The 14,769-nt window shown below is 48.9% G+C and overlaps 3 protein-coding genes across 7 annotated transcripts in view; 1 reads left to right on the top strand and 2 right to left on the bottom strand.

Moving 5' to 3' along the window:
- Positions 1-2,296, top strand: part of LAMA5 (laminin subunit alpha 5) — a 97,084-nt gene extending 94,788 nt beyond the window's left edge. For both annotated transcript variants that reach the window (XM_080403662.1, XM_080403661.1), the window contains exons 79-80: positions 626-745; positions 880-2,296. In XM_080403662.1, the coding sequence (XP_080259788.1) occupies positions 626-745; positions 880-1,034 (275 nt within the window). In that variant the 3' untranslated portion in view covers positions 1,035-2,296. The remainder of the gene's footprint in view (positions 1-625; positions 746-879) is intronic.
- A 460-nt stretch (positions 2,297-2,756) lies between these two features.
- Positions 2,757-10,048, bottom strand: ADRM1 (ADRM1 26S proteasome ubiquitin receptor). 2 transcript variants are annotated; one of them, XM_080403674.1, is made up of 10 exons: positions 9,942-10,048; positions 9,008-9,218; positions 8,632-8,748; positions 8,429-8,552; positions 7,918-8,004; positions 5,612-5,693; positions 5,176-5,405; positions 4,717-4,874; positions 3,676-3,778; positions 2,757-2,982 (listed from the first exon to the last, which is right to left on the bottom strand). In XM_080403674.1, exons 2-10 carry the CDS (start codon positions 9,215-9,217, stop codon positions 2,876-2,878), a joined length of 1,218 nt encoding a protein of 405 aa, XP_080259800.1. In that variant the 5' UTR covers position 9,218; positions 9,942-10,048; the 3' UTR covers positions 2,757-2,875. The 2 variants fall into 2 exon arrangements, with proteins under 2 accessions (XP_080259800.1, XP_080259801.1); XM_080403675.1 differs by lacking the exon at positions 7,918-8,004.
- Positions 10,049-11,009: 961 nt separating this feature from the next.
- Positions 11,010-14,769, bottom strand: part of OSBPL2 (oxysterol binding protein like 2) — a 39,281-nt gene continuing 35,521 nt past the window's right edge. For all 3 annotated transcript variants that reach the window (XM_080403673.1, XM_080403671.1, XM_080403672.1), the window contains one exon: positions 11,010-13,762. In XM_080403673.1, coding sequence (XP_080259799.1) covers positions 13,660-13,762 — 103 coding nt within the window. In that variant the 3' untranslated portion in view covers positions 11,010-13,659. The remainder of the gene's footprint in view (positions 13,763-14,769) is intronic.

Raw genomic sequence — 14,769 nt, 5'->3', positions numbered from 1 at the left:
ATGTCCCACAGCACTGGCTCCATCCAGGACTGTCACGTCCTGCTGAAAGTGAAAACCCAGCTTGCTCCGGTGCAGTGTGTCCAGAGGGCTCAAAGCCCACCGCTGGGACAAGGAGTTGCAGGATTCACACCTGGTACAGGCGAAACTCAGCCTTTAACGCAGCTGCCATTGAGCAAGTGCTGAGGTTTTGCATCAAGCCCTTTCTGGGGGTGGGGGTCACAGCTCTGGCCCCCATCTCAGCACAGCCCTATCCTAAGCCCTCATCTTACTCGGCCCAGCACTGGGCAGGAGCCATCATGTGCTCCTGGTGTGTTTTCGCCATTTTCAGGACCTCCTCCCAGCCACGGCCAGAGCTGGTCTGAGCTCATCCCCTCCCTGCCCCGCGTGTGCTGTCCCACCCCGCTGGCAGAGGGCAGCCCTTCGCTAGAGCTATTGGTGTTGCTTGGGTGGCTGTTGGGATTTTGGGAGCCACTGTCCAGCCTCTGGGCATTTCCAGAGATCCAGGCCAGGTCCTCTGACCCTCCTGGTAGTTTTGCTGTGCTCCAACACTGCTCTGGGCCAGAGGGTGGAGGTGGACTTGCTCTCTGTGTAAGGAAGCGGCACTGACTGTTGTTTTCTTTCAAAGTTACCAAACGGAAAAACAAAATCCAGGTTGATGTGGACACAGAAGGCAACTACACCGTGGGACCCAGCCAGCCTTCTGCACCCAGTGCCAGAGCGACCTTCTACATGGGAGGGCTGCCGGGTGAGTTGGGAAAGACGCTCCAGAACTGAATACCCCAAAGCCAAGAGAGATACTATTCCCGCTGCACGTAAGAGGTACTTACTCACCCTGTTAATAGCCAGACTAACGTTTGCTTTTACTTGTTCCTTCTGCAGAGACAGACAAGGCCAGCACAGTGTCACCATCACCTCCCCTCCCTCATTACGTGGGCTGTATAAGGAACCTGGTGATTAACCGGCACCACGTGGACCTGCCACGAGCCGGGACTGTCAGGGGCTCCGTTGGCCTTAAGGGCTGCCCCGTGCAGTAAGTGCACCTGTACGGCCTGACCGACACAACACCGCGCTGCTCCTGCACCCCAGGCGTCACCTACTCCGTAGCATTAACCGTGGTCAGACATACTTGATCTCCAGTGACAGCAGGCACAAGCCTGGGGCCAAAACCAGAGAGGGGCCACGAATCCAAGGGGAAGGAGGGCAGGGGAGGCAGGTGGGGAGAAGGGGCCACTTTGAGGACATCTTTCACAAACATAAACCAAAAAATTGGAGCAGGATGTGGAGACAGGTCTGGGTCTGCATCCTTCCCCGGTGGTCAGGCATCTGCAACAGGACTCACGCTGCCACGTGGCTCGTGGTAAGAGCAAGTGTCCTCTACAGAGCCTGGGCTGAAGCACACGGCAGCCGTGCATCATGTCCTAAATCCTGTTCCCTTTACCCCACACTTACAGTGCACATATTTAGTTCACGGAACACTTGAGGCTATTAATAAGTCACAGACTGTCTTCTGCTAAAGGCTGTAGACAGTTTTATGATAAATGCAATTAGGACAAACTGGATTAATTCCGTCACTTTTGTGTTTTTATAAGCAAGGACGCATCTAACCTCCCCCCAAGGGCAGTCTCAGGTCACTTGCCACCGCTACGCTAAGAGCTTTGCAAGGGGGAGCTTGGACAAAATTCTGTTCACAGAATTAGCAGCATCTTATCAGATTAATTTATAAGAATAATAATAAGAAAAACAAAAGGAACAAACTAGACTGGGAGAACTGCTGAGGGAAAGCAGAAAGACACAAATGCCACTCTTGACTCTCTGCGGTTGCATTCAGTGCTAGTATATAAACCCGACAAAAGTCCTGTTGTGTGAAGCAAGAAACTTGCTTGAAAGGGAAGAAACAAGGAAAGGTTACCTCCGAGTCCGGCGGGCAAGCCCACTGCTGCCTTCTGCTCAGCCTCACTCCCGCCTGTCGTAGCGCAGTCTTCACTTGAAACAAGCTTTTTCTCCCAGGACACCTAGTTCACTCGTGCACTTACACATCATATATATATTTGTGTGTGTATATATAAATATATCTCTAGCCACTTGGGGACAAAATCTTGCTTCTGAAATGGACTTGTAACTTATATCATGATATTGTGGGTTTTTTATGAGGGGTAAATATTGTAAAATGGGTTTTTAACATGTCCATCTTAAGTGTAATTATGACCTGTTTTTAAGTTGTAGTATTAAAGATGGTCTTTGTAAATCACTGGTACATACTTTGGAGTTGAATAAAGTTTTATGTTACTCTCTTTCACTTTACTGGTGAAGAGCAAGTATGAGGCCGATGGAAGAGGAGTAATCACCACCTCGGGAAGTGGCACAACAGGGACCTTACAGTTGTATTTGCCACAAGCAGCTCCCTCCTTACGCCAGCGGTAAGTGCTCTGGTGCTCCCGAAGGTGACCCTCCTCGTGTTCAAAGGCCAGTCCTGCAGCCAGGACAGGATGGCCTGTGCAGAGGCACACGTGGGACAGCACTGGTGAGCTGGCAGCCCTGCGGATCACAACCTGGCGGGCCCAAAGCTGGACGGCAGGCAGCAGCGGCCGTGAGGTGCTCATTACTCATAAAAGCGTTGAGCCCCACAACTCTAACACAAGGAAATCAGAAGAATTAGATAGCAAAAACATCAAAACCGAACAGTAAGCAACTCCACTGAAAAAAATAGCAAGTACTGCTTAAGTGTGCATGTTAAACAGACTTGAGAATGAACAGTGTGGCAGATAAAGAAAATTCCTTTATTTGTAGATTTATATAAGCATAATATGAAGTTAGTAATCCTACTGCAGTTGCTTAAGTTAGTATCTAGGAGTATCTGTAAGGAAGAGCAAATAACTTAATCTAAACTCATATCTTCCTCTTCATCTTTCTTGTCCTTAGAGTCTCCTTCCTTTTGGTCTGACTTGACACTGTTCTGCATTGCTTTGGCAAACGCTTCTACATCTAGAAGTTAAACACATTGGTTATTTAACTTTGCACTTTCGGGGGGGGAGTCCACTATCTGTACCAGGTTAAGCTTCATTACACAGGAAGTAAACGTTTGCTTTAGTAAGACTCAAATTAGCAGGGAAGAAAATTGCAACACATATTCGGCTCGCTCTGACAGCACCAGCATTTATGCACTTTTAACTGTGCAGAGGCAGCCTAAGACCAGGATTACTTCAGTAACTGAACGGGTCCTGAAAGCTCCTTAGAGAAAACGGGTACCTCCTCCCACCAGTGCTACGGGCCCCAGCTGTGTTCACTTAAAGATGACTCATTGAAGACTCCCACCAAAAAGGCATTCCTGAACAAGGCAACTACAACACCTCCAGAGTCTTCTGCAAAAGGGTTTTTCCTTTATCAAGAAAACAATGCCAAGGCTGCTCAGCACGTCTCTTTGCAGAGCCCCGACTTCTCCAAACACATCTGACACACTGTGTCTGCCAGGGGACACCAGAGCCACTCGCCCTTCATTGCAGGAACAGTGCAAGGGTCATCATTACATTCCACGTTCAGTGGCTGTGCGCAGTGCAAAAAAAACCCCCAAACCACACCAAACACAAACACCACCCACCTTCCCCCCCAAAAAACAAAACCCCAACAACCAAACCCAACAAACCATTTCATCCTGTTCCCAACAGCACCAATACTCACCTCCTTTATTTGCTGCATCTACTGCCTCTGCGGGTAAGCCAAACTGGCTCATTAGTGGGCCAAGCTGTCCCGAAGCTAAGGCAGCACTGAACATGCTCAATGCCTGTGAATTGGAGTCAACAGCATCAAGAAAAGGTTTGCATCGTGTTCCTCCAGCATCAGGCGGCTACTGCACAATAACCGCGTGAGGAGAGCGGGCCTGGAGGCAGCCGCTCCCCTCTATTAACCCCGGCACTATGGGCAGGGTTCAAAATGCCGCTGCAGCACAGGCCCCGTGCAGATTCTGCCATCAGGAACAACGCCTGCTCTTGGCCAGCCAGATGCCAGGAAGCACGAGCTGGTAAGCCCTGCTAGACCGAGCAACGCCCCAAACCACGGCGACATAACCTCCAGTCGGTTTAGCGCACGGAAAACTTCCATCTTCACCTAGACGCAGATACTCTATCGAATTGCCAACTAAAACCAGCTCTCATTTCCAAGTCTTGCCTACACAGAAGAGCTGCTGTAGTTGAAACTAAAAATAGTCCTCTCAGCCACCGAAATTTTGCAAGTGGACGAGTTTCCATCAATCAGTGTAATAGCTCAAACTGGCCTGTAATACATCAGCTTTTATCACATGCAGACAGGCCTGGAATTAAGCACTAGTGTTTCGAGAGGAACAAGGGCTGCAGTGCTGTAATCACAAGCATCTCTTCCCATCAGTCGCTTGAAATGCCCTTGAAGGCAACTGCTGCCAAGCCACTCATTGACAGGGAATAATGAGTCTTCTACTACTCCTGCCATTTGCCAGAGAGTGTTTATAATAAAGAGAAAGATAAAGCCCAATTCCAAGGGAAATAAGTAAAAATTCTGATCTGGTGCTGGGTGACTGCAGGAAGAAACAGTGTTCCATTAAACCATCTCCCTCCTCCCTTCCACTTCTACTGACAACCTCCTACTCGGAATGGTGTCAGGAACCTGAAAAAGCAGGGCAAGGCCGATGGCGACGCACGGGGGAGAAGGGGAGGGGAACGGTACTTCCCGTGACAGTTAGGCATCTACCTGCTGAAACTGAGGAGACGTCAGGGTATTCTGAATCTCTTCTGCAGTCTGCGGCAGAGATTCCCCCGAGGGAAGGTAAGGCATCAACCGTTCTTGAACTTCAGCATTGGCCAGGATGGGAGCCATTATCTCAGGAGTCAGAACAGTTGCCAGGTCAACTAGGAAGAAAATAAAGGGCTGGCTGTTAGACCATGTGCAAAACCTCATGTTTTTCTCATGTAAGCCAAACGATCTAGTCAGAAGAGTAGGGAAATGGAGTTAGCGCACTGCTCACGTCCTTTTTCCCTCTGTTTTGGGAGTGAGAATAAGACTCTTGAAGCAGCCAAGCACAACACTCAAATGAAAACACGAACAAAAAAATTTAAGAGACGTTTCAAACCGATCTGGAGCACGATAGGACAGTAAAACAGCTCCAAAGGACTCCTGGACCCACCAGCTGTCTGGTCAGAACACTGTTACCTTGCTGTCCTCCTGCTCCAGATGGCACATTCATAGTAGCTAAAATGTTCTGAAGGTCACTCAGTTGAATGGGCTGGGTTGGGCTTGTGGCTGAGCTGGTTCCATTACCCGAACTTGGTACGGGGCTCGGACTGGTCACAGACGCAGCCGCAGGAACGGATGGGGCAGGCGTTACACGTGTAGAAGAAGTCGTGGAAGATGGTGTCACAGCAGCTGACTGGCTGCGAGAGCTGGAGAAGACAATTAGTATAATTAACTCCCTCCAAAACCGTATTTTGAAATGCTTCTTTTCAAGCCCTTACAATACAAAGGGCTCCTACCTCGTTTCAGAGAGGTCATAAGCAGTCTTAATTCCTGCCCAGTGGGCCACAGCTCCTCCCACAGAAGCACAACTTTACGTTACAAAGCTACCACCACTGAGGAGCAGGCAGCCTACCTTGACGATGAACTGCTGGTCGGGGGTCCCCCACTTCCAAGCAGACTGGCCAGCCCAGGACCCGTCAGTGCCCCCAGCCCACCTTCCGTAAACATAAAAGAAGAACAGGTTTAGAAATTTATTTCTTCAGGTTTCTTTGCACCTCTCTGCTCCAGAGAGGGCACTCTTGTACCTGAAAGGTTCTGAAAGACCCCAGACCAACCCCCCCACCCCTTTCTGTAAATTAACAGCTCTTGCATCCCTATTAGAAAACTGCCTTAGAGACCTGCACATTTTAGAAATTACTCAGTTTCTAGATGTTTACAAGGATAAAATTACTTCAGCTTGTGCCATACATACACAATCACTGTAACACAGCCCTCTCTCATCTACTGGTTCCCAAAATTCCAACTTTTCTCTAAAATAAAGCCGAGGCCCTCAGCAGATCACAGCGACAGTCTTCAAGTCACCACCACCACCATCTCCCTCATATACCCAGGGTTTTGCAGCTTCAAACCTAACGCAGAGATGCAGCAGCGGAATCAGCTGGGTCCTTACACACTTCATAGGCAACGCAAGGACAACCCCGCGCACAAAGTGCTGCTAGTAGAGCAGCGATCAGGAAACCAACACTTGGCCTTTGAGCCAACTGCCACGTGCAAAAGAAATCAGAATCAGCCTCCTTCATCCACACATCCCAACTATCAGGGACTTACTGCAGCGTCAAGAACATCAGCTAAAAAAAGCTGGGGCAAGGCTTGGCCTCTAGGTCCACCGGAGCTGTCGGTGACTCAAACTGCTCCCCTACAATTCCTGTGAGCTGCATCAGCCAAACGCTCCATTTACCACACACACTTCACATCCATTGGTTTCTTGTACCGCATCTGATTAGATACACAACCCTACACAAGCATCTGCGTTCATCACCCACCTTTTGGGAGCTATCTGCAAGCAGAGGACAGAATGACAGCGCTCTATTAGCTAACACGTGATTACCTGAAGCTGCAGAGGTCAGAGTGAGCACCAGCCACCAACTCCCTCCTTTATATAGGACCTGCTCCTATAGACCTATGCCCTTAACACTTCCATTCACTAATCACAGAGGTTCCCACAGCAGCAGAACAGCTGGGTGAAGCTAACTGGACTGTACCACGCACTACTCAACTCTGTTTGTCCTTGCTAGGAAAGTTTACCAGGAGCACGAAAGCTCCCGTGTTGCAGGAGCTGCACACTAAAGGCAGAGTCCTGAGAGAGATGCAAACCAGATGCAAAGGAACAAGACACTGCTGAGGGAAGAGATCCACACAGATTCACCACAACCACCGTTTGCAGAGGCAAGCAGATGGTTTTCTCGCGTTATAGTAGTGAGCTTCATGTCAAGCTGCCGTAGCTAGATGTAAAGGCAAAGAAAGAAGAGCTGCTGAGACAGTGTGCTGAGAAGAAGAGGAAGACAGTCTCAGGAGTTATGTGAAGCTTCAAGAAGGAAGATCTTTTCCAAACGCACCTTAAAAAGCCAGAATCTTCCAACCCTAACATGAGATTTGTATCTGAAGCTAAAAAGACACGAGCTAGATCCACAAGAACGGACTTTGGAGCTCAAGCACAGAACCTTAGCCGCTGCCACCTGCCAGTGCTCCTGTATCTACTTCCACTCGAGGGTCTGACCTCTCAGAAAACACTCTAATGGGCTTGGAGTATGGGTAGCATTAAGAACAGACCACAGCAGAGACTCCAACATGCCTCTCATCCCCTTCAGAAAAACAGCGTGGCGATTCAAGCTCTCCCCAGCGTTGCCCAGGAGAGAAAGCCCTAACCTGAGCCTTACTCCTCTGACCAGAGAGTGCTGTGGGGTGGGTACGCTCCAACCTTCCTCCTGAACTCTGCTTTGCACACAAATATTCACTGGATCAGAGACAACACAAGCAACTCCACAGCCTGGCAACCGGGACATTCACCAGGAACAAAACCCTGGTTTTCAGTCCCTGCTTCAGTGAATATTTAGGAGGAAGAGAAAGGGTAGAACGGGGGGGGGGGGGGGGGGGGGGGGGGGCAGTAAAAAAAAGTAGAAGATTCAGTGGAGCAAGGAAGGAGCAGAACCAACGTTCCTTGCAGATCAAGCCCTAAGACGAGTGCCATGTAGAATTTGGTACCCTTCATTTCCTGCATCCTTTTTTTGCCCCTTAGCTCATCTCTGAGGTAGGGCCTTGCTTTCTCACGTGAAAGCAGCGCTATTTAAATCAATAGCACTACTTGAAAATATTGTCAGGTAAGACTTAACCTGGCAGGAGAAAATACCATTTTGGCATAAAGATATTAAAGCATTTTACCAAGTCCTCCTAAGCCCGTTGGTCCGATCAGCTGCATGAGCTGGTTATGGCTCATGTTTCCAAGAAGGCTTTGCAAGCCACCCTCACCTAAAAACAAAAACATTCTGAAACACAACATATTCACATAGGTTTTTTCACAGCACTCCGGCTCAAACAGCAGGAGATTAATTGGCATCACATTCTGTATGGAAAAAACAGTTTCAAGTGTTTACTGATTCATGATGCTCATAAAAGATAAATGCAACTTGGCTTCATAAGGAGGTAAGACTCCAGAGAATCTACTGGAAACAAAGAGAGATTTCTTCTGGCAGTCTTAACTTTCAGCCTGCACCTATTGTAACAGCACAGTTTATTTTGCTAAAGCACGTTTACACTTCTGGTATTAACACCGTCCCCAGCTCACCCTCCACAGCCATCAGGAATTTCTTCCTAGGGAACTATTAAGTGCTTATTCTAAAAATATTTTTTTAAAAAAAGCCTCTCACGTGAAGGAGCAGAGAATGGACTGTACCTCCTAATGCCGAGAGCTCGTGGCCTCCACTTGCATTTCCACCTAAAGCACCAGGCATTGGTGGATTGTTGAGATACTCATTCACTTTACGGCAGTGTTCTTCATCCTTATCAGTCTTCGGCTCCTGCAAGAAAATTACTCTTGGTACAAATCAAACTGGAAATATTTTGTTCCAAGACCCTTTTTATTGACTTCCCACAAACCTGCATCCAGAAGAAGAGTCGTTTTGATCCTGCCTTGAACTTCAATACATACACACGGCCGGTAGTGCACTGAGGTACCCTCTTGAATTCACAGTCATCGGGAAAAATAATCAAATCCTGGAAAATGTGGCAGCGGGAACAGATGTTTGAGAAAAAACATGAATATTCCTTTTAGCCTCCCAAAGACCTCTGCCCTCCTCCCCAAACCTTCTTCCATTTGCTCCTCATAGCAGAGAGAATATGGAAGTGCAGGGCTGTCAGGCCACAGCAGCATTCTCATGCTGATTTGTCTGGGAAAAGCTCCTTCAGCAGCGCCAGTGGAACAGGACAGACCGCGACTTAACACCTCAGCACTGAAACACAACACCATACTCACGTCCTCGACGTTGCCCGAAGTCCTGTCCTTCCAGCAGAAGTGAATGAGGGAATCGTCAGTCTGCTGGATGTAAACGAGGCCTTTTCTCTTGTCTGGGGTGACAGTGCTGCCCTTCAGGGACATCTTCCCCGCTCGGAATTCCACCAGGTATTTGCTCGAAGAGCCGCGGGAGCCTGGCACCAGGCTTGGAAATAACGCACCTGAGGACATCCTGGGAAGGGAGCGAGCAGCCGCGATGAGAAACCGTCCCCGGTTCTCTCTCCTCAGCACCAAATACCGGCCTCCCTGGGGCGGCTCGGCACAGGGCACAGCCTCAGCGCCCGACAGTTCCAGGGCGCTCCAGAGGAGCCAGCGCGGGGGCCGGGGGAAGCCGGGTCGCCCCGCAGACCCCCCGGCGACGCGGGACCCCTGCCGAGGTACCCGAGCACGGGAGCGCCGCCCCCCCCGGCTCGCAGGCGCAGGGGCGCTCCCTGCGCGCAGCCCCGCCGCCGCGCTGACCACCGGGCTCCCGCCACAGCAGGGAGCGGCGGGCTGCCCGGTACCGGCCCGGGGGACCCCCGCAGCCCGGCGGCTACCGCACCCGGCCTCACGCACGGCGGCGGCCCGCCCGGCCCGGCCTGCGTGACTCGGCACTTGTCGCGGAGCTCCCGCTGCCGCCTAACCCCCCGCGCCGGCCGGCCCCGCTCCCCGCCGCCAGCGGCCGCCGGGCAGCCCGGCCCGACCCCCGACGCAAGGCCGGCACAGGGCTACCGGGCAGGCCCCAGCGCGGCCCCGGCCGCCCCCCGCCCGCCATCCCCCGCCGGGCCCCTTCCCAGGCCGCCGCGTCGCCCCCCTCGGCAGAGGCGCCACCGCCCCGCGCCGGGCCAGCCCCAGCGAGCGCGCCGCCAGCGGCACACGGCCCGCGGGGTACAGCCGGGCCCGCGCCCCCCGGTACCTGCCGCCGCCGCCCGCAGGCCCTGCGCCGCTCCGCGCTTCCTGCTCCGCGCGCCGGAACCCCGCCCGCCGCGGGGCGGGGCAGGGCGGGACAGGGCGGCCCGCGCGCCCCCGCGGCCCTGCGCGATTGGCCGGCGCGGCCGTCAGTCAGGGGCGGCGGCCCGCGACGCGCTGCTGTGTCACGGCGGCGGAAGATGGCGGAGCCTGGGGCCCAGCTCGCCCCCGGGGTGACGCTCCCCGGCCGTTACGGCCTTACAGCGGGGCAGCTGCACAGGCCCGGGCTGCCGGCGGCGGGCAGCGGTGTTAGGAGCGGCACAGAAAGCGGTGCGTGCGGCCGAGGCAGCCCGGGAGCCCAGGAGCCGGTTCGTTCCCGGGGGGTGGCGCCGAGCCGCTCGCCCGCTGCTCGGGGAAGAGTGTTGCTTTTGGTTTTTTTTTAAACATTTTTCGGCAAAACATTCACTGAGGAATTACTGATAATTATTAAACAGGAATAAACACTGCTAGTTAGTTGTGGTTGCCCTGAGGAGCGTAGGGTGCGGGCTTCCCGTCCTCGGTAACCCGGGCACCCGGAACGATCCATAAACGCCTCGGGAAGCTGCTCCCCGCTGCCTGCGGCGCTGCCCGCGGGACACGCGCAGACGCTGCACAGCGCCGGCCGCTGCCCGCCCCAAGCACGGGAGACACACACACCCCCCGCCGCCAGCCCAGCGCCGGGCCACGGAGGCCCCACGGCGCCCGCCCCGCTCCCCACCCCGGCCCGTTCCCATCCCGGCCACACGCGTTCCCGGCCCCGCTCCCGCCCCACCGCCCGCAGACACCGGGCTGCCGACGTACCGGTACCGCAGGGCACCGGGCTGCCGCCGAACAGAGGCCCCCAGGGCTGGGGAAAGGCTTCCAGGGCCCCGAGGCGTTCAGAGCTGGGACGTCACAGTCATCCTCATCTTCATCCAAGGAGCTCACGGCGCAGGCAGGACCCGGCTGAGGCACGCCAGAGGCACCTGCAGACCCCCAGCCCTACCAGACAGCTGCCCTGGCACAGAAACCTCACAGAAACCTCCCTCTCACCATCTAGAGGCCCAAAGGGTATTCAGTATTTATTATAATTTCTTTCTAGGTGGTTTCTCTACATAGCTGTATTAACATATACTAACACAGTTATCTTATATACAGTGTTTAATCAAGTTATAAAAGTGACATTCTTTCAAAAGGTGCAAAGTTATTAATGCTTTGACACGTAAACGACCAAGGCGAGATCCACATCAAAAATAAAACTTTTCCACCTGGGGAGCCCCACAGCCAGCCAAGCATAGACGTGTCAGCAGTGAGGGGAAAGTATTTTGTAAGTGTTGTCAATGAAGAACAATAAATTAGAAGAATGGGTTTGGAACTAACCTGAAATTTTACTAAAAACTTTACACTAAAGGAAAGGGAGAAGGGGATAAAGACATAACTAATGAAGTGTTCTCACTTTAAAAATCTTCCCAGTTTCTTTTCAAATCCCATGAAGATTCTACACTGAAGTTTGGATTAAACACATTGTTATGATTTTTTCACGCTTTCACATAGTGCCAAGGCTTTAGATCTTTGAATTTAAATCATAACTTAGATGAGAGGGATGCTAACCTGTATAGTTCTTCTTATAAAAAGAGTTTCTTTAGCAATTACTCTACAGTTTTCCTATTCAGGCAATTCCTATTTATAGGAATATTATAGGTATTTATTTTAAAAACACTACTCCAGCATTAAACATACCATTTAGCTTAAGCAAGTTTTAAACTCCCATGAGATGTTAAACTGGCTTTCAATCCTCACCCAACAAAGGGCTCCCTACACAGCCTGCAGCAAGTTTGAAAAGGGGGTTACAGTGCCTGGCACAGTTGTTAAAGTTTTTTTATAAAAAGTATTTTTATGCTTTCCCATATGGATCAGCAATGTCATTTTTAAAAAGTCAAGTGTCTACGCACTTACTAGGAACAAGTACAACCCTACTGTCTGCCCTGTATTACCAAGTCTTCCTCTCGAACTTGTGAGTCCTGAAGACTTGCCACCAACACAAAGTACAATTTCTGGCAACTGAACAGAGCTGCCATGAGCACTCTTCAGATTAGGCCCCTACTGCCTTGAAGTTTTACAGCTGCTCTTATTTTTCCAGTGAAGATAACAACTAAATTTCCAAAAAAAATTAAAGTTAATGTAATCATTAGATGCATGATTTAATACAAAAATATTTCTTCACGAGCATGTTAATTTTCTTTTGCTTTTTAATCCTGTGGCCGAGAGAGAAGCACTTCAAAAATCTACTCTCTGGATGAAACCACAGATGTTTTGTCCATAAATCAGACCAGCTCTTCCATTAACTCCTCAAGCTGCTGGTGCTTAACACCAGCAATTTCTGAATCACCGTAAACTTAACAGCAATGCAGCCACTCTCCATTTTTGCCTGGTTACTCGGTTAAAAACTTTCATAAAACAAGAAGCAACATTAGGATTAGTTTTAATTACTGGACCTAATTTTTCAAGCCTCTCTCCCCCCTTACCCCCGAAGTGTACCACTTGAAAGAAAATGAGTATGTCCATTCGGTAATTGGTTATTTCCAGTATTATATGGCTTTGATGGTTTGACATGGAACAAAAATTTCCCACTTTTTGACATCACATACTCACAGAAAACTTGTAATAGGTATAATTCTGCCAAAGCTTTAAATTGATTCTGCTTTTTCACAACATACAAAACAGACATGACCTAAAAATGAAAAACATGCAAACCAAAACTTCCCCAAGTTATGAGCCTGTGTGGATATACATACCAAAGTGCTTCCAAATAAAATTTTAGTCTAGAAGCATACATAGTGCCAAAGCTGCCAAAGGTAGTGCAGAAGTTTTAAGCCTCCAAGTGGTAGCAAGCGATATATTTTACATTGGAACCACCTCTACGTTCCTGCATTTGCTTCCAAAGCTTCTCGTATTTTAAGAACAGCATTTGACTTCAGAAAAAGTGCACTTTTTAATGCACCCTTCCCTTCTCCTAACGTATGCTTTATGTAATTTTATCACAGGTACACAGTTTAATGCTCACAGTGTCCAAAAGTTGTGAAGACTCTGTAACAGACAACTACAGCTGGAGAAGCTCAGGTTGGGTTTTGTTTCCCTGAGCCTCTCAAGTATTGAATCCTATGGCGAGAGAGGGGCCAGGGGCTCCAGCCCCCACGGCGTGCTACATACCGTATGGAAGTTCACATGCATCTCTTCACGGGGAGTATCAACAGTACTAGATTTGATCCTCTTGGTACCATATTAGCTTTTCGTCCCTACTCCGAGTTCCAAAAACTTCAGATTCTTCACTATTGTACTAAGTAACAAGGATATTATCTCTATTTTATTTAAGTTACGCAGTTTTCAAGGATGTTATGTGCTCTATCAGATACAGTGTATCTTCCTGACAAAGAAACTAGGGAAAAGAATGAAGAACCAAAGGTCCCTTTGAAAATTAGTGAAAACATGACGATTTCAGCTGCAGCTTTATGGAAAGAATGCAACAGTATTTAAATATTTGGCAATCCGTTAGTGATAATTAAATCCTTGATTGTTGACCAATAGAATTTTTGTTAAAATTTACTTAGAAAAGCTGGTTTTTGCTATCAACAAAACCAGAGTAACTGGCTTGGAATGAAATCTAGTAACTAAATGTCCAGATGAGATGAGCAATTGCTTCCGTAATTTCAGTATATGTCTGGACAGTCTGAGAAATTTCTATCAAAATAGCCACCTGAGTACAGCCAATCTGAAGTCCCAGTGTATGGGTTAGTGCCTTGATGAAACCATCTGTAAAAATAAAAGAAAAAAAGGAAAGAAACAATAAAAGAAAAAAGCAAAGAGAGTGAAGAGTTATTAACAGGGGGGAAACGACTTTGTTTCTTTCGTAAAACATTGTGAATTCTTTTCAGAAAAAAAATATTCTGCACATGAAAAATAAGGCATTAAAATTCCTACACTATTATCACACCATGAAAAGTATCTTTAAATTTTCTTACATAAAAGTCAAGGAGGAGTGTGACATGGATTTTAAAATCGCTATCCTACTCCAAATAAAAGTAACATAAATACTCTAGTTTAAACATTGATTAGATATATTACTTTTTACTTTAAAAGTATGCCAAATCAGTTACACAATCCTTTTTGGAAATCTGTCCAAACAGGAAACAGTTTTGTTCTACGGTGCTGTACTTTGCACAGAACATTAACAGATGCTCACTTTTTAGCCACATTGACTGAAAACTATTTTATATTCTCTGGAAGAGATTTTCAAAGGCATTAACTGGAATTCGTCTGTAGCTGCTCCCCCAGGCTTTGGGAAGAGAATGTTTTCTCTTCTGAATTTCATGAAATCATGGGAGCATCCCAAAGTTCTTGCCTTTCAAGGCAGCACCTGCAGGAACTGGCCATGAGCGTACACTTAACTGGATAGCATTGGCATCTGTGAAAAGCAACCAGCAGGAGCAGGAGCCAAATCGCACATTGCTCCATGATGCATTCTGTGACTTCTCAGTCACTTGAATATGCAATCAAAAAAGCAATTTCTGAGGTATCCAAGCCAAGAAGTCCTAAGAGTGTGAAAATAAAAGGCCCCAGAGGGGCCACAAAGTCTTATTTCACTGTCAAAAGCTGGACAGGAATTGCTTAAAGGGCAGATGAGGCTTAATGTTTTACTCATTCTAACAAAAATATGACCTCTGTAGGTTTTAAAAACAAAACTAAAAACCCTCAGTATTACCAAAATAGTTGATTATGACAGATTTCAGCATTTATTATTAGATAATTTGTCCAGGACA

The sequence above is a fragment of the Falco punctatus genome, assembly GCF_963210335.1.
Source record: "Falco punctatus genome assembly, chromosome: 10".
NCBI lineage: Eukaryota > Metazoa > Chordata > Aves > Falconiformes > Falconidae > Falco > Falco punctatus.
This window is presented reverse-complemented; position numbering and strand designations above follow the sequence as displayed.

What these genes read in the sequence shown, in the direction of transcription:
- ADRM1 (XM_080403674.1), bottom strand. Translation starts at nt 9,217, where the DNA reads ATGTCCTCAGGTGCGTTATTTCCAAGCCTGGTGCCAGGCTCCCGCGGC. An exon ending in CTTCGGGCAACGTCGAGGAC is followed by an intron (nt 8,749 to 9,007) that starts GTGAGTATGGTG and finishes CACATTTTCCAG; the next exon opens with GATTTGATTATTTTTCCCGA. An exon ending in TGGAGCAGGAGGACAGCAAG is followed by an intron (nt 4,875 to 5,175) that starts GTAACAGTGTTC and finishes TTTTCTTCCTAG; the next exon opens with TTGACCTGGCAACTGTTCTG.